Consider the following 27,463-nt stretch of genomic DNA (forward strand, 5'->3'; position numbering starts at 1 on the left):
GAATAATGTGCTGTTTGTGAGATTTTTTTTTTAACAGTCAAACACCTAAAGGATCATACTACTGATTTTACATGTTTAGTGTAATATCTACAAAATGTATATGAAAATGACTTCTAACTCACACAGGTGCTCCTTCACTCTAATAAAGTCGCCCACGTTAGTTTTCCTAAAAGCAGCAGCACTGTTGTGTTTTGGACTTGAAATCTGGTGGAGGGTCCCAAATATTTGCTTTACACCACCAGTTATCAGTTCTGTGGTTTACGAATGGAGACGACTTTGTTAGACACAGAAGCAGAGCATTTTTAAAGTGGGTGTATAAACCAAAACTTTAAATTTGAAGATCAAGAGATTTTGATTATATGATGTGAAATCTTTAGTACCCCTGCATGATTTGCAAAATGGCTTGTTGCAGTGTAAAATGTCGGTAAATTGTAGTAAAAGGGCCAAACCTTCAGAATCACCAGTATGGTCCTTTAACCTCTCATTGTGTGGCAGGATAATATTTCAATCCTACCCACTAAAACAGCGGATGAAGTGGTTTCACAAAACTGAAGCACAGAGGTCACTTTCCTGGAGAATTTGATTTCACTTAAATGTGCTACAAGCCACCAGAGGGATGTGTTTAACCTTGTGGCAGCACTCCACGGGTGATCATATAGGCACACAGTGGCTTTCTTTCCTCCTCCCAGCTGTTGTAAGGCCCTCCTACCCAGCCCACCCACTTAGCATGTTGTGTGTCCAGTGACACCCCTTGACTTCAGCCTCCACGCTGACACACAAATCACAGTAAACCTGCTCCATTTTCAGCCAAAGAAGATCTACAGATGCCTCAGTGAAGTTTAGCACGCAGAAAAGATTGCATTTGGGATTCTCTGATTGACACTGGCATTAATTTAGAGTCACTGGTTTGGCTGGCATATTGGAGTTTGCGGCACTGGTCTCACTCTAATGAGAGGACACTGGCAAGACGCACACCATGTTCAAAGCTCCCATTCTGCTCCTGCTGACCCTGCTTCTGAATGTACAACTGAGCTCATCAGCACCAATAAGTAAGCTGTGCATTTCCTCCGTTTTGTTCTGGGCTTGTTTCATATGGTGATAGCTATACCAGCCCCTCAGACCCTGGGCAAGGTCTCACATTTGGATCATAATGAGATACAAATGGGTCCCTAAACTGTTCTGGATGAATTGGTATCCAAAACTGTTTTACTGTCTAATGCTGCCAAGGCCTTGCCTCTCTTCAATATAATGTAGGCTGAAAAAAATTACTCTTGGCTTGTGGTTGATAGTTTAAAAGCAGGGCATTTTTTATTGGATTGGTGTTGGATTCCAAGAAAAATTTATATATTTAAAAAAATTGACATGCTGAATACTAGAGCAGACTGTTTTAAGACCGCTTCATATTGTGGTGGGAAGCATTTTTGCAGGACTGGTATCTATGTTTATCTGTAGTATTGTTACATGGATCTCCATTGTAGTTAATACAGCTTACTGAAGAGATTGCTGCAACATTTCATAAATATTGTATGATTTTGTGGTCAGAACCATAAGAGTACAGGTATCCGATTAATTTAGAAACATAAACGGTTGTCTGTTATTTAATAAGGTGATTCTGTGTTTTGGGTTACATAATAGGTTAAGTTGTGAGTCAGCAGAGTGTAGGACAGTGAGGCACAGAGATGTTGCTTTAGGTGTTTTTGCAGCTGCGAATAATACAAACTGGATCTAATTGGATTCTCAAGTTGACCCCTCTCACCCCCAGTTCCCCTCTGACTCAAAAGTAAATCACCAATGTCTAAAATGTTTCTAAATGCCTGGCCACATATACATATATACCGCCACTTCCATTTTCAAAGTTACAGAATAGCGTTTACTCTGTAGTTTTCTTAAACCTTGTGGTGTACCCTCACACTATATTGAATTTACACTGATATAATTTAAAGCTGAATGAATGGGCCCTGCCCTACACCAAAGATTTAGAGAAAGACAGAGGGAGAGAGAGACGGAGAGGTTACCTTTATTTAAACTGGAAAATCTCATTCAGGGCTTGTTCTCATTCACAATGATGTTGAGGAGAATCACATTAAAAAAAAAAATATTTAAAAAAAAATGTAAAAATTAAAATGATAAAGAATAAAAGACACCAGGTAAAGGTGAACAATCAGTTTAAAATAAGCATATAATTACACTTAATTTAAATAAGTAAAGGATACAAGAAACAAAGATAATTCAGTTAAAATAGGTGCAAACAGAGGGTGAATGATTTGTGATCATGGATTTAAACTGACCAAGGTTTTAGAATTCATTTTTAGGGAGCTTTGTAAACCGTTCCAGGTGTAGCCTACCTTCAACTTGAATAATTTTCAGAAATCTTTGTGGATACCTCTTTTAAGGTGATAACGCTACATTATACTAAATCTAATTATTTACGTCACTGTTCTGGTAAGAAAAAAAAAAGATTTTAATTAGATGTTAACCACTGTTAGCAAGTTTTTGTTGAAGTACCACTTGTTTTGCAGATGAAGGACCACTTCCCGTTGCTGATGAGGAGCCACATCTTATTGTATCTGAGGAACAACTGCAAGCTGTTGCAGATGAACCAGTTCCAGAGGAACCTGTCCAAGCAGATCGGGACCACAATCCAATTAAAGTGAAAGAACAAGTCCCCAAGGAACTAATTCCAGTTACTGCAGAGGAAGCAGCTCCAAATGTTGCAGAGGATCCAATCCCTGAGGAACCTGCCATTTTTGCATCTAATACAGATGTAGCTGAGGAACTTATTCCAGTTATTGCAGAAGAAGCAGCTCCAACTGTTGCAGAGGAGCTAATGCCTGTGGAACCTGCTATTGTTGTATCTAACACAGATGTAGCTGAGGAACCACTTGCTGAGGAACGCATTCTAAGTATTGCTGAGGAACCAGTATTTATGGAAAATCCAGTCCCTGAGGACACTGATGCTGATGCACTTGATGAAGTCATAGCTGAGGAATCTGCTCTTAAGGAATCTGCTGCAGTTGCTCCAGTTGCTTCAAAAGAAGAAAGTGCCCTTGTAGAAGCTATCTTTGTGGAGGCTTCCCCAAATGAAGTGTCTGTATTTATTGCACCACCTGTTGCTATTGTAGAAAGTACAACAGAAAATACAACCCGAGAGGAGCTTATCCTAATAGTCCTTGAGGAAGATACTGAAAAGGAGCCTGCGTCTAGTCAAGAACCTGTTGATATTACACAGGAAAAAGAGGAATCAATTGTCGATGACCCTGCAGAGATTGAGGCAGAGGAGTCGGTCCAAGTGGAACCTGCCCTGGAGGAAACAGTTCTAGATAATTCTATCCCAGAAGCACCCGCTGTGAGTATTCCCACGGAGTCTGCGGAAGAGGAGCCTGATCTGGAAAAAACAGGTCCTGAAGAACTAATCCCTAGCATTCTGTTAGATGATTCAGTGGAGGAAGCTTCAGAGGAAAAGACACAAGAAGCAGAAGCTGCTGTCCCTTTGAACAATCTGCTAGCTAGAACCAGCCTCTGAGAAAGATGCAGCTCCTGAGGATAGTGATCCAGAGGTACCCACCATACCTGCTCCTCTGGACGCTGCTACTGAGACCCTGTCTGAAACCCTGACTTACAAGGAGGGAGTTGACCCAGGTGAAGAAATCCCAGTAGCTGTAAACCAGGCTCCTTTTGCACCAGAGAACTTAACTGAATCCACAAATGAACAGTCTGCTCTGGAGGCAGAAGCTGCTCCTGCTTCTGCAGAGCCTGTCAATAGCACCAGTGTTATGCCACCTAAAGAGGATCTTAACACCACAGTCGCATCATTAGAAGATGAAACAGATGGTAAGGATCCAGTAGTGAGCTGTCTCTAAAACCTTTCAATATTTCATGACACTGAACAATCTTTGCCTTTTGAAATGTATGTCTTCAATCAGACCAAGAACAGTCAACCTCAAGTGCTGGTATCCCCAATATTTGTGGTGATATCACTGACTTATTTTCATTTTGAAAACAAATATGCAATAGTCCAAAAAGCTGGCTTTCAAAAAAAAAAAAAAATGTTTTCTGTGTACTGTGTCCAGATGTTTCCATAAGTAATTAGTACCAATAACAAGTGAAATTCAAGGTGAAAAAAGGCTCCAGTTAATTGTGCCTACAGTCTTTGAGCCTATTGTACACATAAATGCAACAATATAAATGTGAGTTAATATGACTTAGCACTTATATACTGTGTGCAGCATGTATGAATGTTGGCTTCACTATTGACACTCTTTGTATCACCAGCTCATGTGAGCAGAGGGCTGGTGCTTGGGGCGGCATTCTTCACTGTGGTGTCTTTGATTGCTATTGGATCTGTTGGGAGAGCTGTGTCCAGGAAAATGCGCTGATTGCACGTGAGTATAGCACTCACACCACATCTTAACTCACTTGAAATCCTTTTTGTTTGATTACCAAATAACTGGTTATTCAGAGTACTTTTTATGTTATTGACAGCTTGGTAGAATAACGCTATCAGTGGTATGGCAAAGACCATGTCTCATTTAATCTGTGATGGCAATTCTCTTTCCTGTTTCAGGACAGTGATGTGAAGATAAACTGCAAATGGAAAGACTGGAGATGCTGAGACTATTGGGGCACTTTCTGTTTGACTGCACTGAACCTTTTCTTGAGAAAAGTCCTCAGGAAAAAATTCTAGCACTTGAATGAAACTAGGGTTTCATTCTCCAATCTAAATACAGGTTTAGATGTGGAATGTATGGGTCCATCCTAACAGCAGGTCTTGGCGTAATGTAAGTTCTGGAAGAGCAGTAATATTTTGATAAAATAATTATTTACTATTAGTTACTTGAGAAAGTGACAACGTACACTGTCCTGTGCATGAAATATTTGAATGTATCGACTGCCCCCTTTACAAATGCATTCTTAGCTTCAAAAACTCTTAAACTGACCAGTCAGTTTCCCTCTCTTATATCTTCTTTCGAATAAATGTCATTAGGTGACCAACCTTCTCACAAAAAGAGGCACATACTCTGCAAAATGTGAAGTTGTAGTTTTCTGTGCTTATCAGTGTTCTGATTCATTGGTGTGATCACACCAATGAATTCATTGGTGTGATTGTGACATTGACAGATTATTACCATTTTCTTTGGTCAAATTTTAAAATTGAGTCTCAGTCAGCTGATAGCAGAAGTGGCCCAAAACGAGCTAAAAACAGCTCAGTGCAAGGATAGAGAGTGTATACTTTTTCATGATTGTTCAATCAAACAATGTTGGGCCTATAACTTCAAAAAGGTCTTAACTATCTGCCTAACTATTGCCTCACACATGCATGAGAACACTGATACGTCTTGCATGCTCTGTTAAGGGGCTAAGTCCAAGTATCACTTTTCCTCTTCCGTCATGAAGCACAGGAAGGAAAGGTCTCCTATCAATCACTTTTTGGCATGCTACAGCCCCAGCCATATGTCCAAGGCTCATCCTACATACAGCCAATATTTTTAGGAGGGTAAGGGGAACATGGTGTCCTAACTGAATATTTTTAAATGTGTTCTGTTGCAAAACTACCTCCTTGTAAACATATGTCATTTTTAATTGTTATAACCTGTTATATTTATAAACCATGGAGTCTCTATGGCATGAAAACTCCTATTTTACATAAAGTTTCACGGTCAATTAATCTGGAGTATATATATTTCCTACTCATGGTCTCTTGAGAGGCACATTTGGTAACAGGTGAAAAATAGACCAGAATTTGGGGGTAGCCTGCCTGAGACCCACATTCACTTGGTTCTCTGTGATTTAGATTACACTCGACAGTAATGGATAGTGGTTGATGGACATCATCATATGGTAGGGCAGGAGACACTGATGACATAGACAGCAGGAGGACCTCTGACAGCTGTCAGCCTGATGGAAATGAGAGGGCAGCCAAGGGTGGAGCAATTGCTATTGCTTCACTTGTAGGGGTGGAGGCTTGTAAAATGGGGGACAGGACTGGGCACATCTGGTTAAGGGGTGTTTTAAGCACCAACATTAGTGAAACTGGGGAAACAGATGAGACAGCAGTGTTGGTTGACATCATGATTGTTCTGGTTTAATGGCATGACAGGGATGTTTTGCAGGGCATACAAATGTAAAGCTCATAATGGGATTAAATAATATATCAAATAAATCTTGTTTAATGTCCTATATTATATATTTTTTTAAAAAAAAGGTTGAATGCCCTCAGCTGTGTTGAATGCCAGAGTTGTACGTATTTCTTGACATTACAGCCTGCTGTAGCATGAAGTCATGCCTTAAAAGGCTGTACCACAGTGGCCAGATCCTTTCACAATAACTAGCAGAGAATAACAGTATTGCGCACAGTAGTGTTCTTGTTGGATTTATGAGAGCAAACAGGTACAGAACAAAAATAGGAACAGAAACATCTTGTTTCATGGTACAAGCTGCATAATGGGTAAAGTGTGTTTCTTTGCAGCAAAAAAGATTTTCTCCTATCACAGCTCACAAAGAGTTAGCCTACTACTCAGACAACATTTTCCTTTCAGATTAGTCCTGCTGTGACAGATACAGATATCAGAAATTCATAGAGTTTGTGCAATAATGCTGTTAAAGGTAATCCCAGTTCACAAGTCTTTAACCACACTTTGATCTTTAGTTTGCTGTGACTCGGGAAGAAGCTTCTTGTTTGTGGTAGCAGAGCAGCCTCTACTGGTCACAGACAGTACCAGTGGATAGTTTCAGAGAGCTGCTGGTTTTCCAGCCCAAGCTACTTGCCCTTGGAGTACCAAGATGACTACAGTATATGGGACTTAATGTACAACAGAAACAGTGTGTATGTGACTTGGAACTTAATTCATCTTGCAAACATGCAAACATGTGGACAAATAATAATAATAAAAAAGCTTCCCTTTACTGCTATTTTTACCTTGAAAATGTGGATATTGATTCTGTGTTGTGGGTGTTGTTTTGTTCATTGTTTCTATTATGATTAGTCTAAATTATGTTATTACTTCATAGTGGTCTCGTTACCCTCCAGAAAGAAAGAAAGAAAGAAAACAACTGTTGGTCAATGTGTATTTATAATTCATGTTTTTTTTTTATTGTTTGTTTGTTTGTTTTGCTTGTTTCTCATATCAAAATACATTGTGGCAAGTAAGAACACCCACGTCCTGCTCATCTACCACTATGTGATGCCACCTATGTTTGACTTTTATTCCAAAAAAGAGATGTTTACCAAGTGAAAACACTGACACCCACTCTCGTGAAATTATTGCTGGCATGGAAGCAAAGCATATCAAGGGGTTACTGTTCAAGTTATGACTCATCTAAACGCATCTGCTTGCAAAATAGTTATGTTTGTGAATAGAGTAATGTGTCCTTTTGATCAGTTTCATTCATGAAGTCCGTGCACCAAAGTCTCTCCTGAATGGATGTGCAGCCTTTTTGGAATGAAAACCTTCATAACGCTATTTTGAAGGTATTCTATTAAATTTAGCTCCTGAGTCCCAGCGCATCGGTGGATAGGGCCATCATATTGACAGGGTTCCAGGAAGGCTGCAACAGGGATTATGAAACAGAACAAAACACTGCAACACAAATAACATCAAAGAAATGCACGGCAAATGCTTGCAAGCGATGACCAGAAAAAGATGAGCTAGTTGTGGGTATTTCCCGACGACATAAAATCTTTGAATTGGTATTTGCTTGCTTTTATTGAGTTCTTCCAGGCTATTCGTGGCTGCATATTTGGCATCAGCCTATAGGCCTATTATGCACACAGATGAATCTAGGCATGGTCCTTGATTGGCATGGTTTCATCTTAGGCTGCAGTGTTGATGGAACTTGAGACATTGCCCGTGGGACAGGCGACTCCGGAGCCTCTTGTCTGCAGAAACCTCCCTGCAGCCTGACTTGAACATTGCCCCATCGATGGTTGTACGTGCAGGCTGCCTCTCCCAACTACACTATACGATCCGAATGAGTTACTGGAGAGGCTTTCGACTCAAGCCTCCATCCGCCATTTTCAGCAGATTGAAAGCAGGTAGAGCAAAAAATCACAAGTCCCCGGTCAAATAAAGCAGGTAAGTGCGTAGGCCTATATGAGTGAAGTCGGCTTTCCCAAAACCACCCTAGGACAGGCAACATTGGGGGGAAAAAAAGCTCCAACCACCTTACTCCGATGAGCATCGGAAAGAATAAGAAGAGCGGACGAGTAGCCTGCAAGGATAACAATAAATTGCATCCTTCAGACGCTGTGCGTTTCAGATAATAAAGTGGATTTCTTTTTTTCCCCCCTCAACTTTTTTGATGAGCGTTTTAGATGTGCTTTTCACTCAAACCTTAAAATCTCTCGCTCTGTTTGCTGCTTGAACTTGTGTATCAGTGGGATTTAAAAATGTCTGATCACAACTCCAGCACGACTGAATCATGGAAAAAAAAAAAATCAAAGGCAATCACTTAAAATGAATTGGCCCATAAAAAGTTTTTTGCATTTTATCGAGGCCTTATATGTGAAAAGGGCGTTCGGTAAAATAAGCTGGCGCACCACAAACGCCAGGCGAGGTTAATTGTGTAAATATGAGACAATGTAATTTTGCCGGTGTGTCCTTTCGGAATATGTTAATGTTTTTTTTTAAGTGATAATGTAACGTGAATCTGTAGGTTAAAATTATCGCCTACTGAAGTTAGTGGAATATAGGCTATTTGATTAATTCAGCATGGTCACTTTATGTGAACGCTCAGTGATCAGCAGCTTATTGTGCTTTTTCCACAATAGCCTGTTCTGCTGGATGGGAGAAAAAACAAGTAACCAATGCATAAAAAGGTCTTTGATTTTTTTTTTCTTATTTTTTGAATAACCAATATCTCCATGAATACAAACATCCTGACAAAATTTTGCCTCTATCTGTGGGCTTCATTAATTAATTATGATAGTCATGCTGCATAGTAATCAGGTGCAGGTCCTCTAATAGCAGGAGCTTTAAAACTGGTCCATGAACCTGGTGTAGGGTTTTGTCAAAGGATCTGGTGGATGTGATGGGCATAGCTCTGTCAGCCACGTGTTTTGTATCAACATTTTGAATAAATAAAATAAAACTGAGGGTATAGGTCCTTTGTCCTTTTGAAAATGCCAACTGCCCCTTTTGCAGTTGTCTGAGCAGCAGTTTCAACATTATTGCTCTTTAATCACCCATCTCTCTCTTTCTGTTTGTAGAGTCCATGTGAAAAACTGCCCTTTGTGGAGGCCCACTTGAAAAAGGTGACATGTCAAGCATCTTTAAAATGTAAAATGCAAACAACCACCTGCCACTTCAAGTGATGTGTCATTGAGATGTTTGACATTTGTCTACACATTATTCAGGATGCTTTTAATTAATAAAGAAAGCATTTCTGGTGTTTTGCAGGTGTTGGAAGTCATGGCTATCACCGGTGGGACGGTGGAAACGCTTGATGAAATTCCACCCCATGTGTGGAAAGGCTTGCCTGACAGTTTGAGCCTGGGAACTTCTGCGATTAATCCAAGCCGAATTGGTGAGGAAATAAGTGTGACTGTGCCCTACTTTGAAAACTGCAAGTTTCACAAAATCTTATAAGAGGACTAACATATTCATTTGAATTTGCATTTGATTGGTGCACAACTCTTTGAAAATGATTGCTTGCGGGCCGTGACATAGAGGCCAGTTTGCAATGGAAAATAGATAACTTTAGAGCCTCAGACAATTTGATAAAAGAAATGTTAGTGGGTGTAAACAAAGGGTATGTAGAATGACAGTAATGGTCAAATCAAGAGTAGATGCAACTTTCTGCAGGCTGAATCTTTTGCAAGCTTTTTAGCACAGGACTCCCAAGCCAGGTGACCTCTCATGAGCATTTACACATATGATTTTGTTTTTCGAATATTTAGCAGACAAAATGTAATAATGCCTAATCTAATGTGGTAGGTAATCAATGTTTTTGTCTTTTTTTCAGGTGTGTGGGCCACTCGAGTCATTCCGAAAGGCAAGAGGTTTGGCCCATTTGTTGGAGAGAAGAAAAAAAGGTCTCAAGTGACCAGTAATGTTTACATGTGGGAGGTGAGTACAACGCCGCTCTGTTGGCTTTTTTCTCCATTTGCCTCTCACCTCCATCTTTATGTTAGGATCCTGTACAGCTAAACGCATCTGTTGTATCATCTTTATCAATATGGACACACAGTCTAGTTCAATAGCACTGCTAAATGTATTTTTTGGTAATGAAATCTGCACAATAAACCAACACAAACATGAATAATGTATAATGGCAACAAGCTTCATTATTACATTGCTATGACAAATGCTGCTGATTGTTTTTCATCACACTGGGGCAGAGATAACCCATTCAGCACTCCTGCCCATTTTTCCAGTAAGAGCATTATATTTGTGTTTCATCCATGTAGGTTTATTTCCCAGCAAGGGGCTGGATGTGTGTCGATGCCACAGACCCCATGAAGGGGAACTGGCTGCGTTATGTAAACTGGGCTCACTCCACTCAAGAGCAGAACCTCTTCCCCCTGGAGATCAACCGGGCCATTTACTACAAAGTTTTAAGGGTAAGTGCTCAATACAGCCACTCACCCAGCTGATACTTAAGGTACGTTCACTGATCTCAGTCTTGCACTAATTTAAAGTTCCTCCAGAAAAGTGGCTATCTATTTGTAAGTTTATGACGTTTCATTTATCATTTAATCCAAAATTGGCATAGGGAAAAGGGACAAAAATATAACATAATACATATAATATTTAACATAAATAATAATAAGAAGAGTATAAAAATATAACATGGAGGGCTGTAGGGCAAGAAAATTCTGCAGATAATTGGTTATTAAGAAGTATGACGAGAATGTAATAGCTTTATGTGTGCAGTATATCATCAATGTGCTTGTAAATGTCAAAGTGACTTTTATAAGCAGTGACTCTTTCTCCTCAGACATAATCACATTGCATGTAAACAGACAACATAAGGAAAGGTTTAAAGGAAAGGTCAAACTAAAGGTACTCTATCTGGCTGCTGACCCTGATTCCTGCTTGAATACAGTGTTACTGTTGCACAGTTTAGGAGGGTCTACTAAGTGCCTTTCGTTTTAGGGTTGCAGCCTAAATGTTGTTCCTGTAGCTCACTAGATCCTACACCGAGGGGCCACTGGCTGTCTGGAATGGATGGATGGGTGGATGAATGAATGAATGAATGAATGAATGAATGAATGAATGAATGAATGAATGAACAGTCTTCTCAGGCAGACTGATTTGGGAAGGAGACAGGAACATGTTTATGATATGATAAGCATATTAATTCCATTATTTTATATTACCATATGCCAGTGTGCCACTAAACACCTAATCCTACGATGTAAAGGTAAATAAATATGTCAGTAAACTGCCACTGATATAAACAAAAATCAGTTGTTGTTTTGAAACATGACTTTAGGCTCTGCTCATACTGTAAAACACCATCTTGTATGCAACCTACAGTTGTATACACTAGGGCTGAATGATATTTTGTTATCATATTGTTGTCTAGAAATGAACATGTGTGATATAAATATTGCAAAAGGAAATGATATGGAGGATAAATGTAGGGTTATTAATAGTCTAAGACAGTGAATTAGTCTGATCTATCTATCTATCTATCTATCTATCTATCTATCTATCTATCTATCTATCTATTTGTGTGTGTGTGTGTGTGTGTGTGTGTGTGTGTGTGTGTGTGTGTGTGTGTGTGTGTGTGTGTGTGTGTGTGTGTGTGTGTGTGTGTGTGTGTGTAAGTAACTGGATTTTCTATATCCAGCTAGCATCATGCTAGATGGTTATCATGCTGTTTATTGAAGAAAGCTCAGTTTTCATTGTTGTCACACTTAAAATATTGTTCAAGATTGTGTCAAAGCAGACATTACAGCAAAATGTTTAATTAGATTTTTTTTTTTTTTTAATATTTATTTTAATGCAGCCTAAGACAGTGATTGGTCTGTTCTGATCAATAAAATACTTTGTGAAGTGATGATTTTTCCTCATTTTCACTGTTGCTACACTTAAAATGTCATACAGGTGTGAACCCATGGTCATATTGTATGGCTACTGAGATATTTGGCATAAATATCAAAGTATGAAATGTTGCCCATATTGTGAATCTCTAGTGTTACACAATATAATGATGTGCATGAAATCACATGCATGACAGTCTGACAAGGTGGATGTTTTGTAAATAAAAAGGCAGTCAGATGGAGTTTTGGTGGGTTTGTCCTCCATTACATCTTTGTCCTATACGTGGAATGACACTCTACAAAATCTGGAGTCAACATCAGAGGGGAATGGTGTAATTTGGGCTGCTCTGACAAACAATGTCAAATTCCATCCCCCCTTGGATTTGACAGATTAGATGCACAGTGGCCCAAATATTCCCCTCGGCTCTCAGCAAGCCGCTCTGTGATTGGTGCCTGACCTCATCTCTCATTGTTGCAGCCTATCGGGCCGGGAGAGGAGCTGCTGGTGTGGTACAGTGGGGAAGACAACCCTGAGATAACAGCTGCACTAGAGGAAGAAAGAGTCAGCAGCCTGAGCAAGAAAAATTCACCCAGGGCAAAACGAGGTGAGGCCTCTCTTTTCCACAAAGATGACATTTCTCTTCGATTTCGTCCTGGTCGAAGGCGCCGCACACACGCGATATGTTTAATAGCGATCAATTGATTTCTCTGCAGCCCAGTCGAAGTTGTATTGACGAGCTAGCTAGCTCCCTAAAGGCTGCTAGCTACCAGGCTACAGTCGGTTGCGATGTGTGGGGCTTTTCTCTACTTTCACACCCGACGTGAAACTCGCCGTTGCGACGTCGTTTTGCGCTAAATAACACGCCATAATCCGTCTCTGGCAGCTAAACAGCATGTGGACCTGTTAAAAGAGCGGCTTAGCAACTTTTCACCAGCTTTTGTGGCTCCTGGTGGTCCTGAGGTTTTCGAGGATGTGACCTTCCCTGAGTTCCTAAAGCATGAAAGCCATCCATCGGCGAGCCTCTCACTTGATGATGGCCTAGCTAGTTAGCTCCCTAGCCAGCCACCTTAGCTGCAGTTATAGGCTGCCTCAAGTGCCTTTCTTTTACACAAAATTAAATTATGGTTCTGATGGCTTGAAGGGTATATTTGGCAATACCCAGTGTGCTATTCCGGGCCCAGATAAACCAGTTAAGCGAGTTGTCAAACTAGGTATCGCAAGCTAGCATGTAAGCTAACAGGCTAGGTGTGGGGCGCACGGACATCCCGTTGAACAAGAGCAGATGGCAAACTGTCTAGAGTTCAGGGTAAATTATTAATAAAACTGGATTATGTCGATATGGTTGGTGTTAAGGCCGTTTTGTCTCCTGTTTTTGTTAAACCATGGTGCAGTGAGTCGAAAGTGGTCGTATTAGTCCTGGCTTTGATAGCCGCTGGTGGCTTTAAACGCATCAGACGACAAAATGTAGCAGCTACACTGAAATTTCTCTCCAAGTAGATTTGTAGACCAATTTGTAAACACCAAAAGGAAGTTTAACCGGTTAAAAGTACCACGATTTAGCAAGGGTCCGACCTTTCAGTCCCGCATTTTCTCCCCATAATACAAAAGCCAATTAGCCTGTTATAAAAAATGTCTTTTTAAGTTCGTTAGTCAATATGAACTTTGGCCGTAGTGCTTCATAAAAGGAGTGGATCATGCGGGTAATTCAATGCAGGACCACAAAGAAGAGGACAAATTGATAAATCAGTGTTTGCTATTCTATCTTATCGGTTTTAGTCTGCTTATGATAAGTTCTCAGGCCTGGTTATCTAATTAGCTATCTTAGTTTTTGTCGAGTTAATTTATCAGTTTAGTCCCAAATCTTTGGCATGTGTCACAAGGGCCAAAATATAACATGTGATGTGCTGTAGAGCAAACACAATATCTGGCCAAGTGGTTATTTTTTTTTTTTTTAAATATCAGAATTTATATTAGCTTTGTTTCTACATTATGTCATTGAGGTGATTACGAATGTGAATTAGTGATCCAGTCTTTACTCCAAATCTTTCTTAAGATGTAATTAAATTGTATTTAAACAGATGACAGATAGAAAACAGGATTACATTCTTGACCTTTTTAATAGTCAATTACATTATATAAATAGATATTTTAGGACTTTAGGCTGTAGGCCTTGATTATGGTGTCTTTAAAATATTGACCCATTGGTAAAGAGCTTCTCTTTGATTTGATTTGCCAACATTTTGTGAAGAGAACTCATACTTTTTTCTCTAGTTTAACAGGCAGCAGCCTTTAGTAGAGTCATCTCCTTATACTGCAATGCAGTGGCTTTTGGCAGCCCTGTACTGAACAGCACAGTAGACCTGGATGAGATTAGCCTACATATCGTACTTGATGCATATAAAATCAAACGGTCATGTATATTGAAATACGTGAAGTATGCTAGGGCTGACATGCATCCATACCGAGTTTTTGACTCAAATTAAGTGAGATGGCAAAAGGTAGGGCTTCTAAATGTTGGTTCAGTTAAAACTGTACATGTTTGGGTAGTTGTGCTCCTGCTGAGCAGCCTCTGACCATGCTGATCAGATGACTGACCTGCAGCATGTGTCTTTGTGTTATGAATTAGGCTTTGTAGGTCAGGCCAGATGACCTTGTTGTCGCACACCATTGATGACTAGGTGCCAGCACAGCCTCTTGAGACAGATCAGGCTCAAAATTAAAAATGGTCTCATAGTAAGGCGAGGCTCAGATTATTGACAAAGACATTTCCCATTTCCCTTCTGTTCTCTTATGTGAATTATTAATGCACACAGGCTCAAATTTGTGAATTTTAAGGACTTTAGAATAGTATAGCTTCAATTATTTTACTTTGAATTTCAAAGCAGTGTTTCATACTTTTTGATAATATTTTGAAATAATATTGAATTGGTATCTGAGAATTGATCTGGTGTAATGGGTAATAGCATAATCACAATAATGTAGTCAAAACTTATGTTATCAGTAACAACAGAGGAAAAAAAACTATCTGACTTCTGCAAAAAAAAAAAATTTCTTGATGTATACACACCATGAGAGTTGCCTTGAAATGTATCCCTCAGATCTGCTTTTAAAGGAGTGAATGTGACCTGATCGCATACTGAACCACACCCCTGTGGTTCTGGTAAAGAATTGTTTCCTCAAATTATTGTTAAAATAATCTCAAAATGTAATTTAAGACGACTGTCGAAGGTGGAAGTCATTGCGAATATATGTGTGAAACACCAACACTGACATGTAATCAGTACGGTAATAGTCTAATACATCAAGGACATTACATTCTGCTGATCAGCTTTAAATGTATGTAGGGTACAAATGTAGGGTGCAAACATGGTTGTGTTGTGTCATAGGACGTCTTCTATGTCTGTACTTTCTCCTTGTAAACCTATCTGTTTGTTTTACATCAAGGCTGATCAAAAGTAATGTGTGCATTTCCCCCAGCAGTCAGGAGAAAGCTGCTGGAGAGAGCCAGACAGGCTGGTTTGGGTGGATTCAAGCAAACAAGTGGAACTCAACCTATTATCAAAGAGATGTGGGATGGGGAGGAAGGTTAGTTATCTCATTAACATAGAGCAGTTTGACACTCTCTCTTCCTCTTTCATTTGACGTTTGTTGGCTAACAGGTTAAATTTAATTTCACTTATATTACCTGTTTCTCCTTGTTCCTAGTTCCTGAAATTGTGTGATGAGAAAGCCTAACTTTGATGTTCCTTATAAACTGTGTTCAGGTCCTAAGGAGGAGGATGGGAGGCCATCATGCCTAGGGCCCTCACAGGCACCCCAGGAACCTCATCCCATGGGAAGTGCTGACCACACAGATGTACAGGATACATCGGTGGTTATGACCGACAGGGATGATGGGGAGGGGGAAGAAGAGGAGGAAGACGAGGAGGAGGATGCTGATGAGGCCGATGAGATGGAGGATCCAGGTGAACTACAACAGCTGCTACCCATGCAAACTAGTCATTCATCTGTGGCTGATTCAGTGCAAAATAAGCAGTCTGATCTATTGCTGACCCATGGTGATACTGGTGAAGAGAGCCCTAGGGATCTGCAAGTTGAGACCGAGTCTTCCTTGCTTCCAGGGCAAGAGCCAGAGGTTGATCCTGATCTTGACCTTGACCCTGATCCTGATGGTGACCTTGAAGGTGACTCGCATGGAGAGTCCCATCCTTGTCAGCACTGTGAGCGCCACTTCTCCACTAAACAGGGCCTGGAGCGCCACATACATATTCATGCCATTGCTAACCAGCAAACACATGTGTTCAAGTGTCGCTACTGTGGTAAATCCTTTGGGTCACAGGTGGGTCGGCGGCGGCATGAGAGAAGGCATGAGAGTGGGCCTAAGAAAAGGCCGGGTTCCCTGGCAGGGGCAGCCAATCTACTAAGTCCTGTGGTGCAGACTGATGGTTCAAGCCCTGACTGTACCAGCCCAACAAGTCACAACATAGCCATAGGGTCTCAGTTTCCAGGGGGACTTTTGCACAACTCTGAGGTGATGAGAAAAGAGTTGGGACCCCATGCTGACCGTCCTTTTTTAATGGATGAAAATGGGGAGTCAAAGGAGCTCCATCCTTGCAAGTACTGTAACAAGGCGTTTGGCACACACACAAACATGCGCCGCCACCAGCGCAGAATACATGAACGTCACTTGCTACCAAAGGGTGTTCGCAGGAAAGGCATGCTGCTGCAGGAAGCATCAGTACAGCAACAACAGCAACCACCTGATGGATCCCCCAGTACAAGCCCTCCACCTGTTTATGTGCCCAGTGCTGACACAGAAGATGAGGCGGACAGGGATGATTATGTAGTTGACATATCCAAAAACATCTCTGAGAATTTAAGTTTCTACATTGATGGCAAGATCCTGTCGACCAGTTCAGTCAGCAGCTGTGAAGTGATAGAAGTAGACTCTAGATCTGCTGCATTATTTGGTCTTGACACAGTAATAATCAGCCCAAATCAGATTAGTCAGACACTCAAGGTGGAGAGTAGAGCCAATGCTGTGAAGCAGGTCTCCAATATAGGCCAGCCAACATCAAAAAGGAGAACATCTACACCCCCACTTGTTCCCAGCCTCAAAATGGAGACAGAAACAGGATCTTCCACTGCCTCTTCCTCTTCTTCTTCATCCTCCACATCATCCTCATCTAACTTGTTAGTGGGAGGACTGTTTCCCCAAGCCACAGATTCATCAGCATTTCAAAAGGAGAAAACTGTCTATCTCTCCCCTAAGCTCAAACAGCTCCTACAGACACAGGACATTCAGAAGTCTACCATTGCCCTGATAGCAGAAAGCCATAGACTGGCCTCCCCACTGTCAGTCACGCCACTGCCAGGGGTTTCAGGCAGGTTTAAGAGGAGAACAGCCTCTCCTCCCTCTTCTCCGCAGCTCAGTCCTACACAGAAAGCCGAGAACTGTAAAGCTGAGGTGGGGAGCTCATACACCCTAAAGGTGCCAAAGCTCGAAAGCCAGAGTGTGTCCCCTGCAGGGAGCCTTCTGGGTAAGGACAACGGGGACACACTGAGCCCTTCTGGAAAGGACATGCGCAGCCAGCCTGCCTCTAGTAGCGGGGGGAATTCCTGTAATCAGCAGCCGTTGGACCTGTCCAGCTCTGTCAGCAGGAGAAATGACAGCTTGAACAAGGTGCTTGGGGATTCGGCTCTTGATTTAAGCATGCATCGGAAGAGTGCAGTCGAGCCAGAGTCCAAGGGAAGTCCAGCACCACAGCCTCTGATCAAGAAGAGGAAGCCTAACACCAGCATGCTGGAGAAAGTGCTGATGAATGAGTATGTAGGTCTGACCTCAGCAGCAGAGGAGGGCCCCTCTTCCTTGGCAAGCCCTGGTAGTTTTCAGTCTCTCTCTCCAAACATGTCATCAGAGACTGCCCACCCCTCTCCACCCTCTCTAACCCCCGTGACTATGAACCCCTCCTCACCTGGCACCTCCAGTATGACATCCCCAACACCACCGCCCCCTGTACTACCTACCATACCCTCTCCTCCAGATATGCCTAGCTCTCCACTTTCTCAGCCGTCTGATAGTTCTGCATTGAGACCTCTCCCTGTCCTCTCACCCAAAATGTCTCCGAGATCGGTTGAGCACAAGCCCCTGTCGGACACAGAGGAGATGCCTTTACCTAAAGAAAGTCAAGAAGAAGAGAAGAACCATATCCCCCAGCCACTGGACTCCCCTCACACTCCAGTCAATAGTTCAAGTACACCAAGTCCTTCTGAGCCCACATCAGTAGATCTGCCCTCAGCAGAGGCTGATGTTCCTCTGACTATGAATAGCAACAGTCTGCTAAACGGCAAATTGAGCCGAGACCTTGATTCAATAACAGAGGGGTCCCAGGGCTCTGACTTGGCTGTTGTATTATCCCAGCCAGAATCCCCATCTGCCTCTTCAGTGTCTCCTCCTCATTTATCACATGATCCATCTCCATCACCGGTGTTGCCACCTCTCACTCACATTGCAATAAAGGAAGAGCCCCACCACAGCACAGACGAGTTGTCAGATATGAACCACACACTTCATGATGGTGTTGACTCCTCACCTCAAGCTGCTGTTGCTGATAAACCCTCAGAGGTAGAGGAGGCCGACTCTGAAACATACTGCAAGACGTTTGTGTGTAATGTCTGTGAAGAGCCATTCCGCTCCATCAAAGAACTCAGCGGGCACATCACAGAGCACGCTGTGGATTGGCCGTTTAAGTGTGAGTTCTGTGTGCAGCTTTTTGGTGAAGCCCCGGCCCTCCTGGCTCACCGAACAGCCTTACATGGGGTGGGTAGGATCTTTGTGTGTTCCGTTTGTTCAAAGGAGTTCGCCTTTCTCTGTAACCTCCAGCAGCACCAAAAGGACCTGCATCCAAACCAGACATGCACACACACCACTGTAGAGAGTGGTAAGCTTAGGCCGCAGAATTACACAGATCCATCCAGAGCCAAGGAGGAAAGTAGTCCACCATCACCAGCCCCAGAAACTTTGGATGAAGCTGCCTCACATAGTGTCTCTGATTTAACAGAAGAGCCTGATGTCAATGGTAAACATGTAGATGAAGGTCAGGAGGACCCCACCGAGGAGCTGTACACTACAATAAAGATAATGGCATCAGAGGGAGGGAAGCCTAAAGCCCCTGATGTACGCCTTGGCATTAATCAACACTACCCGAGTTTCAAACCGCCCCCATTTCCCTACCACAGCCGTTCCCATGCTGGCTCCGTGGCCTCTGCTACCAACTTTACTACACACAACATACCACAGACTTTCAGCACTGCCATTCGCTGCACTAAGTGTGGCAACAGTTTTGACAACATGCCCGAGCTGCACAAACACATATTGGCCTGTGCCAATGCTAGTGATAAGAAGCGTTACACTCCCAAGAAAAACCCCATCCCCCTCAAGCAAATAGTGAAGCCTCAGAATGGAACTTTGTCACCTTCAGCAGCCGGTGCAGGCCAAAATGCTTTCCGTAGAATGGGTCAGCCTAAGAGACTCAATTTTAATCAAGAGCCCTCTGGTAAAATGAAAATGAGTGCCCTCAGTAAGAAGAAAAATCAGCTAGTCCAGAAGGCTATTTCACAGAAAAATAAAACTACTACTGCAAAGAGGGCTTCCATTAAGGTTGAAGAGGAGCAGCAACATAATGTCTGTCCCCACTGTCGTCGGGAGTTTACCTATCCTGCAAGTCTCAGTAAACATATGACAGTCAGCTGTCCCATGAAGCCTGTTGTTAAAAAGGGCAAGAGAGGTCTAGTAGAGGTGAAAAAAGAAGCAACATCTATGGTAGATAAAAACATGAACCTGAGGAGAAAAGCCTCAGACTATGAAATCCAGCCGGCAGAACCAGAACCCAAACCCCTGGGAAAGACTAGGGCTCGCAGCTCTGGTACTGCAGAGCATGAGACTGCACAGACAAGCAAAGGAAAAACTGCTGCTACATTTGGCCGAATTAAGAGGCCCGCCTCATTCCCAGCTTCCCCAGCATCTCCTAGAAAAAAATATAAAAAGGGCCAAGCTCAGTCTTTACCTCCCACCCCATCGTCCTCTGACACTCCCAGTGACACTGCACAGCGACCAGCCATGAGAATGCAACGCATGGGCAAGGTGGCAGTACCTAAGAGGGTAGCAGATGCCAAATCACCACCGCAGCAGTCAAAGAAAGAGGAGCGGTTCTCTCTCCGAACAAGAGAGAGAGTGGGTGGTCCGGTCACCAGAAGCTTACAGATGGCCAATACAGTTGCTTGTGTGGAAGTGAAAACTGAGGAACCTCCCATCCAAGAGCCAAAAGAAACTCAGGTAGGATATTTTCAAAGTAACACTGCTATTCGTCTTTTGGTTTCTGCAGCAAATGCCATTTTGGCTAGTTATTTTGAAGTCAGGGCTCTTTTTCACAAGAGACATGTATAATTGTCCTAATTTGCCTAATAACTTCTCGTCTGCTTCAAGTCCTAATTAAAAGTGTTAAAAACAAATTTAAAAAAGCATGAGCGCTCATTTGCTACTTTGAACATGTATTCATTAATAGGTTCTGTTTTTTTCTGTGATGTAATTTAAGTAGATCAGACAACTCTTGTACAAATTTAGACAAGGCATAATTATATTTCTCTTTTGTCCTGGGTTTTATAGGAGTTGCTGATGAAGTGAGCTTTGAGGACATTGTCGAGATATTCCTGGGAATGCGGTGCTCACCTCTCAGGAGATGCTCTGGACTAATCAAGGCACTGACAGCACTGAGGTGGACCTTTTTGGGTGGGCTTATTCACTCAAAACAAGTGACGTCTCCTATCTCAGATGCCTCGCTGGCAGTTAAGAGGGAACACTCTTCATCTTCCTTCTGTCTTTTGAACTGAGCCTCGATTTTAGCCAGCCCTGCAAAAAAAGGAAAAAAAAAAGAACTGTAAATGACAATGAGTTAATATATACAATGTGTCATTACTTGACCCAAAACAGTAACATTAGGGTTCCGTTATGTTTGATAGCTGATAAATTGCAAATGGCAATCAAATATCAGTTCACAAAACATGTCTGGTCTTTGTTTTCGTTCCATAATGTCATCATTTGGTTGTTTAGATTTCCAGATGTCTCCAGATTCTCTTAATGCATGTGCTGAATAGAGTATAAACTAGATAAAGCCAATTTCCATGTTCGTCTCCCAACTGCACCTACTTCAGTTAACACATTGATTTGCAAAATAATATGTATGATTTAAAGTTCTGTAGTCATTATATTGTAGAATTTATCTTATTGGCATTTTTTCTTGTTTGGGGAAACAAAAATGAAAATGGCAGTGGTAAGCTGCAAAAATTGGTCCTCAGGAACACTGTATATGTGTGTTAAATATGTGTATGGGTATGGTTGGATGCGTAGCCTGACAGCTATTCCTTTGGTCTCAATCTCAAGTATGTTTTTACTTGCTTTCTCATATTATTGTTTTGTTTATCTGAACATTAGAGCAGATAGTTCCAATTGTAAAGTGGTGGGAATTGTGTTTTGTCTCTTTAAAAAAAATGTCAGTTACAAGTCTTGAAAAGAAATACTGCCATAAATGTCAATTGTTTTTGGGTTCAGCGTCTCAAAATTAAGTTTTGTTGTGTAACTCGTATAGCCCAGTGGTCTTACAGCACTTTAAAATGAACATCTGACAAACTACTAGCTAGATCGGTCACATGTAATGAAACATCTGATGATTTGGTATAAATAATGAAGAATAGAATGTATTCAGGTCTGTTGCACATTGCCGACACTGGGATGCCTCACTACATTTTGAGTAAATTATTCATTTGAAATAACTACTTGTATAACATTTCAGTCAATGTCTAAAGTGATTTTCTCTGTGAAACAAGTCACCACATCAAAATGATAAACTAATCAACTTTGATATGCCAAAAAATCATGATTGTAACTAACTAAATGCAGAAAGTTTTTTTTTTCTTTTCTTTTCTTTTTTTTTTTTTTTTGTAAAAAGAATGGGGGGTCCTCAAAAGTTGTTTCATTTGTCATTTTTCCTGCAGGAGCCATGCTGCAGTACATAACTTAAATTTTTGTTGCTTTATGTAAACACTGGGGCAAAGTCCTCTTTGTTTTAGCGAATTGATGTTTGGTAATAGTGTACATGATAGAAACGGTATATTTAAGTCCCAAATGATAAAGTGCTTTACTCTTAAGTTTTATTTCTCCCCTGGCAGTTCTCACCCCACTTCTCACTCTGGACCATATCTGTTATACAACCGAGACAGCAGACAGGGGCAGTGCTCAAATGCTTAAAGCATGTTTTGGAAAAGAAAATTGAACAACATGATTTGAAGCTAATTTATATTTCCATGTGAAATCTTCATCTATGTTTTGCCTTTCAGCATCAATATTATGAATTTGAGGATGAACAAAGACAAATATCCCTAATGACCTCAAGTAAAACATTGCTGTAATTGACATAATAAAACCTTTTTCAATTTGGGTAATGCTTTTTATTTGCTTTGCTTGTAGGGATCCCATTGATGCCCAGCCCTGCAAGCTGTGCAGTGTGACTAGGTAGGATAGGAAATTGATGTGTGAAAAATGTTTGTAAGTTTGAGCTGGATAAAGGTGGAAATGAGTCACGTAGAAGTTGTTCATCATATTTTAATGTGCAGTGTAGCTGCATTTTCCCAGCAGGTTATGTTAAAATCAAGAAGCACTTTGTAGAAGTAGGGTGTGATTAACTGCACTCATAACTGAGACTGACACTTAGTTGCAGGGGAGTATTTTTTTCTTCTTCACATAATAGATGTAGCTGCCACTGCAACTGTAATAATATAGGGTTCAAGCTCACATTTGTTGATTGCCTTTTCCACTTAAAATCTGAAAGATTCTGAAAAAATAATTTGATTCTTGTTATTTGAGGATGATGGTAGTATCACTTAAATAAGGATACATTTAATTGTACATGATAAAGTTACTTTCATTACTCCTCAGGTCAGCAGGCTGCTGAGAGACCATGGCCAGTAGTCAGCTTGCTAGTTGCTATGAGTGTAAAAACAACTTAAAACGGGTTGACTGGGAACTGGCCTGCGGCAGAGTGTCTGGTAAGAGCCACAGATGTCTGACTCTACGATCCAGGAATATTTATTGAGCTTTCAGATGAAGTAAAACTTGAATATGAAATCTGCTGTATGTGGTTGTGAAATATAAGCAAATCATGAAGAATGCAAATAGATATCAGTATAATTACATAATTACACAGGCCATAGTATATTTGTATACACTAAATGCAAGATAGGCATAAATTCAACTATCAGTGTTAAAGTGAACATTATTTACAGATACTATGTGGTTGCCATCAGCGTATAGAACAATATAGAAGAGATCTAAAGGTCCAAGTCACAGAGAGGCTGAGGTAGAATTGGCATAGATGACATGGTAACATAATGCACATAAACACAAACTGAGAATTACAAGTCAATTACCCATTACAGAGCAAAACACAGATGTACACCTAATAATCACGTCTCCACATTGTCACTGCCGCCTGTCTGTCTCAACAGCACTTATACAAACTTGGTGGAAAATTCCATGACTATATCCTATATAGTCGTATGCCATATGTTCATATGTGAGCATATGGCTGCATAACTATAAACAGTGCACTTATCCATCAGCAGTGGATTAGAAACAGCAGCAGCAGTATTACCAAAGCAATGGGTAACAAGGACCTTATGTGCTGATGCTAATTGGTCAAGCCTTAATTGTCTGCATCTCAATAGAGAGAAAAAGTGAGAAATCAAGAAAGTGACTGAGAGAAAGAGAAAATGTTCTGGCCTTTCCTACAGCCGCCCCCGTCTAGTCTCTAGCTGGCAGGACAGGGAGGCAGATGATATGGGCTACTGGGAGCTTATGCAGTAGGTACAGTCTCCTACTTTTACTTAACAGGCCTGACTCTGTTCCACATGCAGTGTGGGAGATCTGTACAGCTGGCTACAGTGCACAGGGTAACAGCAGGTTCATGACCATCAAAGTGACACCAACTTGACTATATCTCCACCTGCACCAGCTGAGTATCTCCGGGTCTAGATACACCACTTGGGATAGTGATGTGTCCAGCCACCCCATCAGCAGGGAGTTGGGAGTGACTAGGTCCGGATCCACAGAATTGGATGAAACGTATTCAGGGGACTTGGAATTGAGGATTTTCTCAATCTTAGTCAGAACAGTCCTGAATACATCTTAAGTACTGACTGGACACCAAGGCTTGCCTGGAGTGCATGTTTCAAAGAATGGATCTCTCTCTCAGCATTCACCAAAATGAAGGGCACTGGTGGACTGAAACCAAACTGAATCTGCTCCTTGGAAAGTTGGGCATGGAAGTCAGGCTGCAATGCAATGAAGTGAAGACCTCCTTCATCTCACATTCTGCACTCTGGACGTTGGTTCCCTGGTCTGATATGAGCTCGAAAGGGTTCCCTCTATAAGCTGGGAACCTCCAGAAAACCATAAGGAAGGAATCTGTGTCGATTCCAGAGAGAAGGTCGAGATGCGCTGCTTGGGTGGGCATACGTTTAAATCTTTCCTTTGGTTATATCATCCACTGGGTTCTCTGCAGCATTGCAGAACACATGAATGTCCCTCTGGCTATTTGGAGGGTCCATCTCTGGGCTGCTGTAGCATCTGCTGAATCTCAGGCAATTCCCTCTCCCACTCCTCCCAGGTCTGGAGTAGGTCATCAAGTAGGTAGGGATTGTCCCACTCTCTATGCTTGCCCGAAGCTGTTGCGCCAACACCTTAGTTCTTGTGTTAAAGGGCAGATAGCTGACGGGGTCATATTGGGTTGCTAATATCTTGTAGATGATTTATAGAGTGGTCTGTGGGGGGTAAGGGTTCTGAGCTTGTAAGATGGCTTGCTTCTTCTTGCTTCTCTTCTGAAATATACCTAATAATACGTAATGTTTATTAATAGACAGAAGTTACACAGGCCATAGTATATCTATGTACATATAGTTTACATTACTCTATATGTAGCATAGTCATGACTATCATTGTTGCACAATATAAGAGATCCAAAGGTTGAAGTTACATCAAGGTTGAGTTAGAATTGGCATAGATGACATGGAAACATAATGCTCATTTACACAGTCCGAGAATTAACCACACCAGTTGCAACTCAATTATTCATTACAGAGCATTTTCAGTTGCCTGAGTGCAAGTGATGAGAGAGAGGGCCCGATGTGCCGATTCACAATGCTGATTGGTCAACCCTTAATTGTCCACATCTAAAAAGAGGGGAGAGAGAGAGAGCATATGTGTATGTGTGTGTGAGTGTGTGTGTGTCTATTTTGGGAGCACTGCACTCACCAGTGAGTTTGATATGTGAGTCATGCAGTATGTTAAATTGTTACCCCCCTCTCTGTAACTGTACTTTGTCAAAGAGCTTTTGTGGCTCAGCATGGAAAAACAGGCATAGTGTCAGGGAATACCATCAGTTTTTGCTTTTACAGCTTAACTGTAATGTATTACATTGTTAGAGTGTAATACACTTCGGACACACTGGCTTCTTTGTTGTGTTGCGTGTGATGCAAGCAACTCCTGACATTTTTTGAATGCAGGGAGCACCTGTGACTAAGCAGAGGAGGAAGAAATGGAGAATCTCATAAGTGATTTCCTCATTCTTTATGATAGTACAGTGAATCAGTACAGAAATTTAAATACATATGGCTAGAGAGAGAGTGTCTGCTCTTGTAACATCACTGCAGCAGGGCAAGGTCAGTGGAAAAAAATACTAATTATTGCTAGCAGCTCTTCCAAGTGTAGTTATCAGTTGTCTAAGATGTTTAATACAGTCTGAAAATACAGTACAGGCCAAAAGTTTGGACACACCTTCTCATTCAATGCGTTTTCTTTATTTTCATGACTATTTACACTGAAGATTCTCACTGAAGGAATCAAAACTATGAATGAACACATGTGGAGTTATGTACTTAACAAAAAAAGGTGAAATAACTGAAAACATGTTTTATATTCTAGTTTCTTCAAAATAGCCACCCTTTGCTCTGATTACTGCTTTGCACACTCTTGGCATTTTCTCGAACTTCAAGAGGTAGTCAACTGAAATGGTTTTCACTTCACAGGTGTGCCTTATCAGGGTTAATTAGTGGAAATTCTTGCTTTATCAATGGGGTTGGGACCATCAGTTGTGTTGTGCAGAAGTCAGGTTACTACACAGCCGGCAGCCCTATTGGACAACTGTTAAAATTCATATTATGGCAAGAACCAATCAGCTAACTAAAGAAAAGTGAGTGGCCATCATTACTTTAAGAAATGAAGGTCAGTCAGTCCGGAAAATTGCAAAAACTTTAAATGTGTCCCCAAGTGGAGTCGCAAAAACCATCAAGCGCTACAACGAAACTGGCACACATGAGGACCGACCCAGGAAAGGAAGACCAAGAGTCACCTCTGCTGCTGAGGATAAGTTCATCCGAGTCACCAGCCTCAGAAATCGCAAGTTAACAGCAGCTCAGATCAGAGACCAGATAAATGCCACACAGAGTTCTAGCAGCAGACCCATCTCTAGAACAACTGTTAAGAGGAGACTGCGCGAATCAGGCCTTCATGGTCAAATAGCTGCTAGGAAACCACTGCTAAGGAGAGGCAACAAGCAGAAGAGATTTGTTTGGGCCAAGAAACACAAGGAATGGACATTAGACCAGTGGAAATCTGTGCTTTGGTCTGATGAGTCCAAATTTGAGATCTTTGGTTCCAACCGCCGTGTCTTTGTGAGATGCAGAAAAGGTGAACGGATGGATTCCACATGCCTGGTTCCCACTGTGAAGCATGGAGGAGGAGGTGTGATGGTGTGGGGGTGTTTTGCTGGTGACACTGTTGGGGATTTATTCAAAATTGAAGGCACACTAAACCAGCATGGCTACCACAGCATCCTGCAGCGACATGCCATCCCATCCGGTTTGCGTTTAGTTGGACGATCATTTATTTTTCAAAAGGACAATGACCCCAAACACACCTCCAGGCTGTGTAAGGGCTATTTGACCAAGAAGGAGAGTAATGGAGTGCTGCGGCAGATGACCTGGCCTCCACAGTCATCGGACCTGAACCCAATCCAGATGGTTTGGGGTGAGCTGGACCGCAGAGTGAAGGCAAAGGGGCCAACAAGTGCTAAACACCTCTGGGAACTCCTTCAAGACTGTTGGAAAACCATTTCAGGTGACTACCTCTTGAAGCTCATCGAGAGAATGCCAAGAGTGTGCAAAGCAGTAATCAGAGCAAAGGATGGCTATTTTGAAGAAACTAGAATATAAAACATGTTTTCAGTTATTTCACCTTTTTTTGTTAAGTACATACCTCCACATGTGTTCATTCATAGTTTTGATTCCTTCAGTTAGAATCTACAATGTAAATAGTCATGAAAATAAAGAAAACGCATTGAATGAGAAGGTGTGTCCAAACTTTTGGC

General features: G+C 41.6%; 1 protein-coding gene across 3 annotated transcripts; it reads left to right on the forward strand.

Moving 5' to 3' along the window:
• The first annotated feature begins 7,872 nt into the window (after positions 1-7,872).
• Positions 7,873-22,480, forward strand: prdm2b (PR domain containing 2, with ZNF domain b). 3 transcript variants are annotated; one of them, XM_030051352.1, is made up of 9 exons: positions 7,873-8,072; positions 9,206-9,250; positions 9,396-9,522; positions 9,961-10,064; positions 10,406-10,558; positions 12,465-12,591; positions 15,465-15,572; positions 15,752-20,322; positions 20,653-22,480. In XM_030051352.1, exons 3-9 carry the CDS (start codon positions 9,408-9,410, stop codon positions 20,668-20,670), a joined length of 5,196 nt encoding a protein of 1,731 aa, XP_029907212.1. In that variant the 5' UTR covers positions 7,873-8,072; positions 9,206-9,250; positions 9,396-9,407; the 3' UTR covers positions 20,671-22,480. The 3 variants fall into 3 exon arrangements, with proteins under 3 accessions (XP_029907212.1, XP_029907214.1, XP_029907213.1); XM_030051354.1 differs by having other exon boundaries at positions 15,468-15,572; XM_030051353.1 differs by having other exon boundaries at positions 7,873-8,032.
• Positions 22,481-27,463: the final 4,983 nt, after the last annotated feature.

The sequence above is a fragment of the Myripristis murdjan genome, chromosome 5, assembly GCF_902150065.1.
Source record: "Myripristis murdjan chromosome 5, fMyrMur1.1, whole genome shotgun sequence".
Taxonomy (NCBI): domain Eukaryota; kingdom Metazoa; phylum Chordata; class Actinopteri; order Holocentriformes; family Holocentridae; genus Myripristis; species Myripristis murdjan.

What these genes read in the sequence shown, in the direction of transcription:
- prdm2b (XM_030051352.1), top strand. Translation starts at nt 9,408, where the DNA reads ATGGCTATCACCGGTGGGACGGTGGAAACGCTTGATGAAATTCCACCC. An exon ending in GATTAATCCAAGCCGAATTG is followed by an intron (nt 9,523 to 9,960) that starts GTGAGGAAATAA and finishes TCTTTTTTTCAG; the next exon opens with GTGTGTGGGCCACTCGAGTC. An exon ending in TTCACCCAGGGCAAAACGAG is followed by an intron (nt 12,592 to 15,464) that starts GTGAGGCCTCTC and finishes CATTTCCCCCAG; the next exon opens with CAGTCAGGAGAAAGCTGCTG.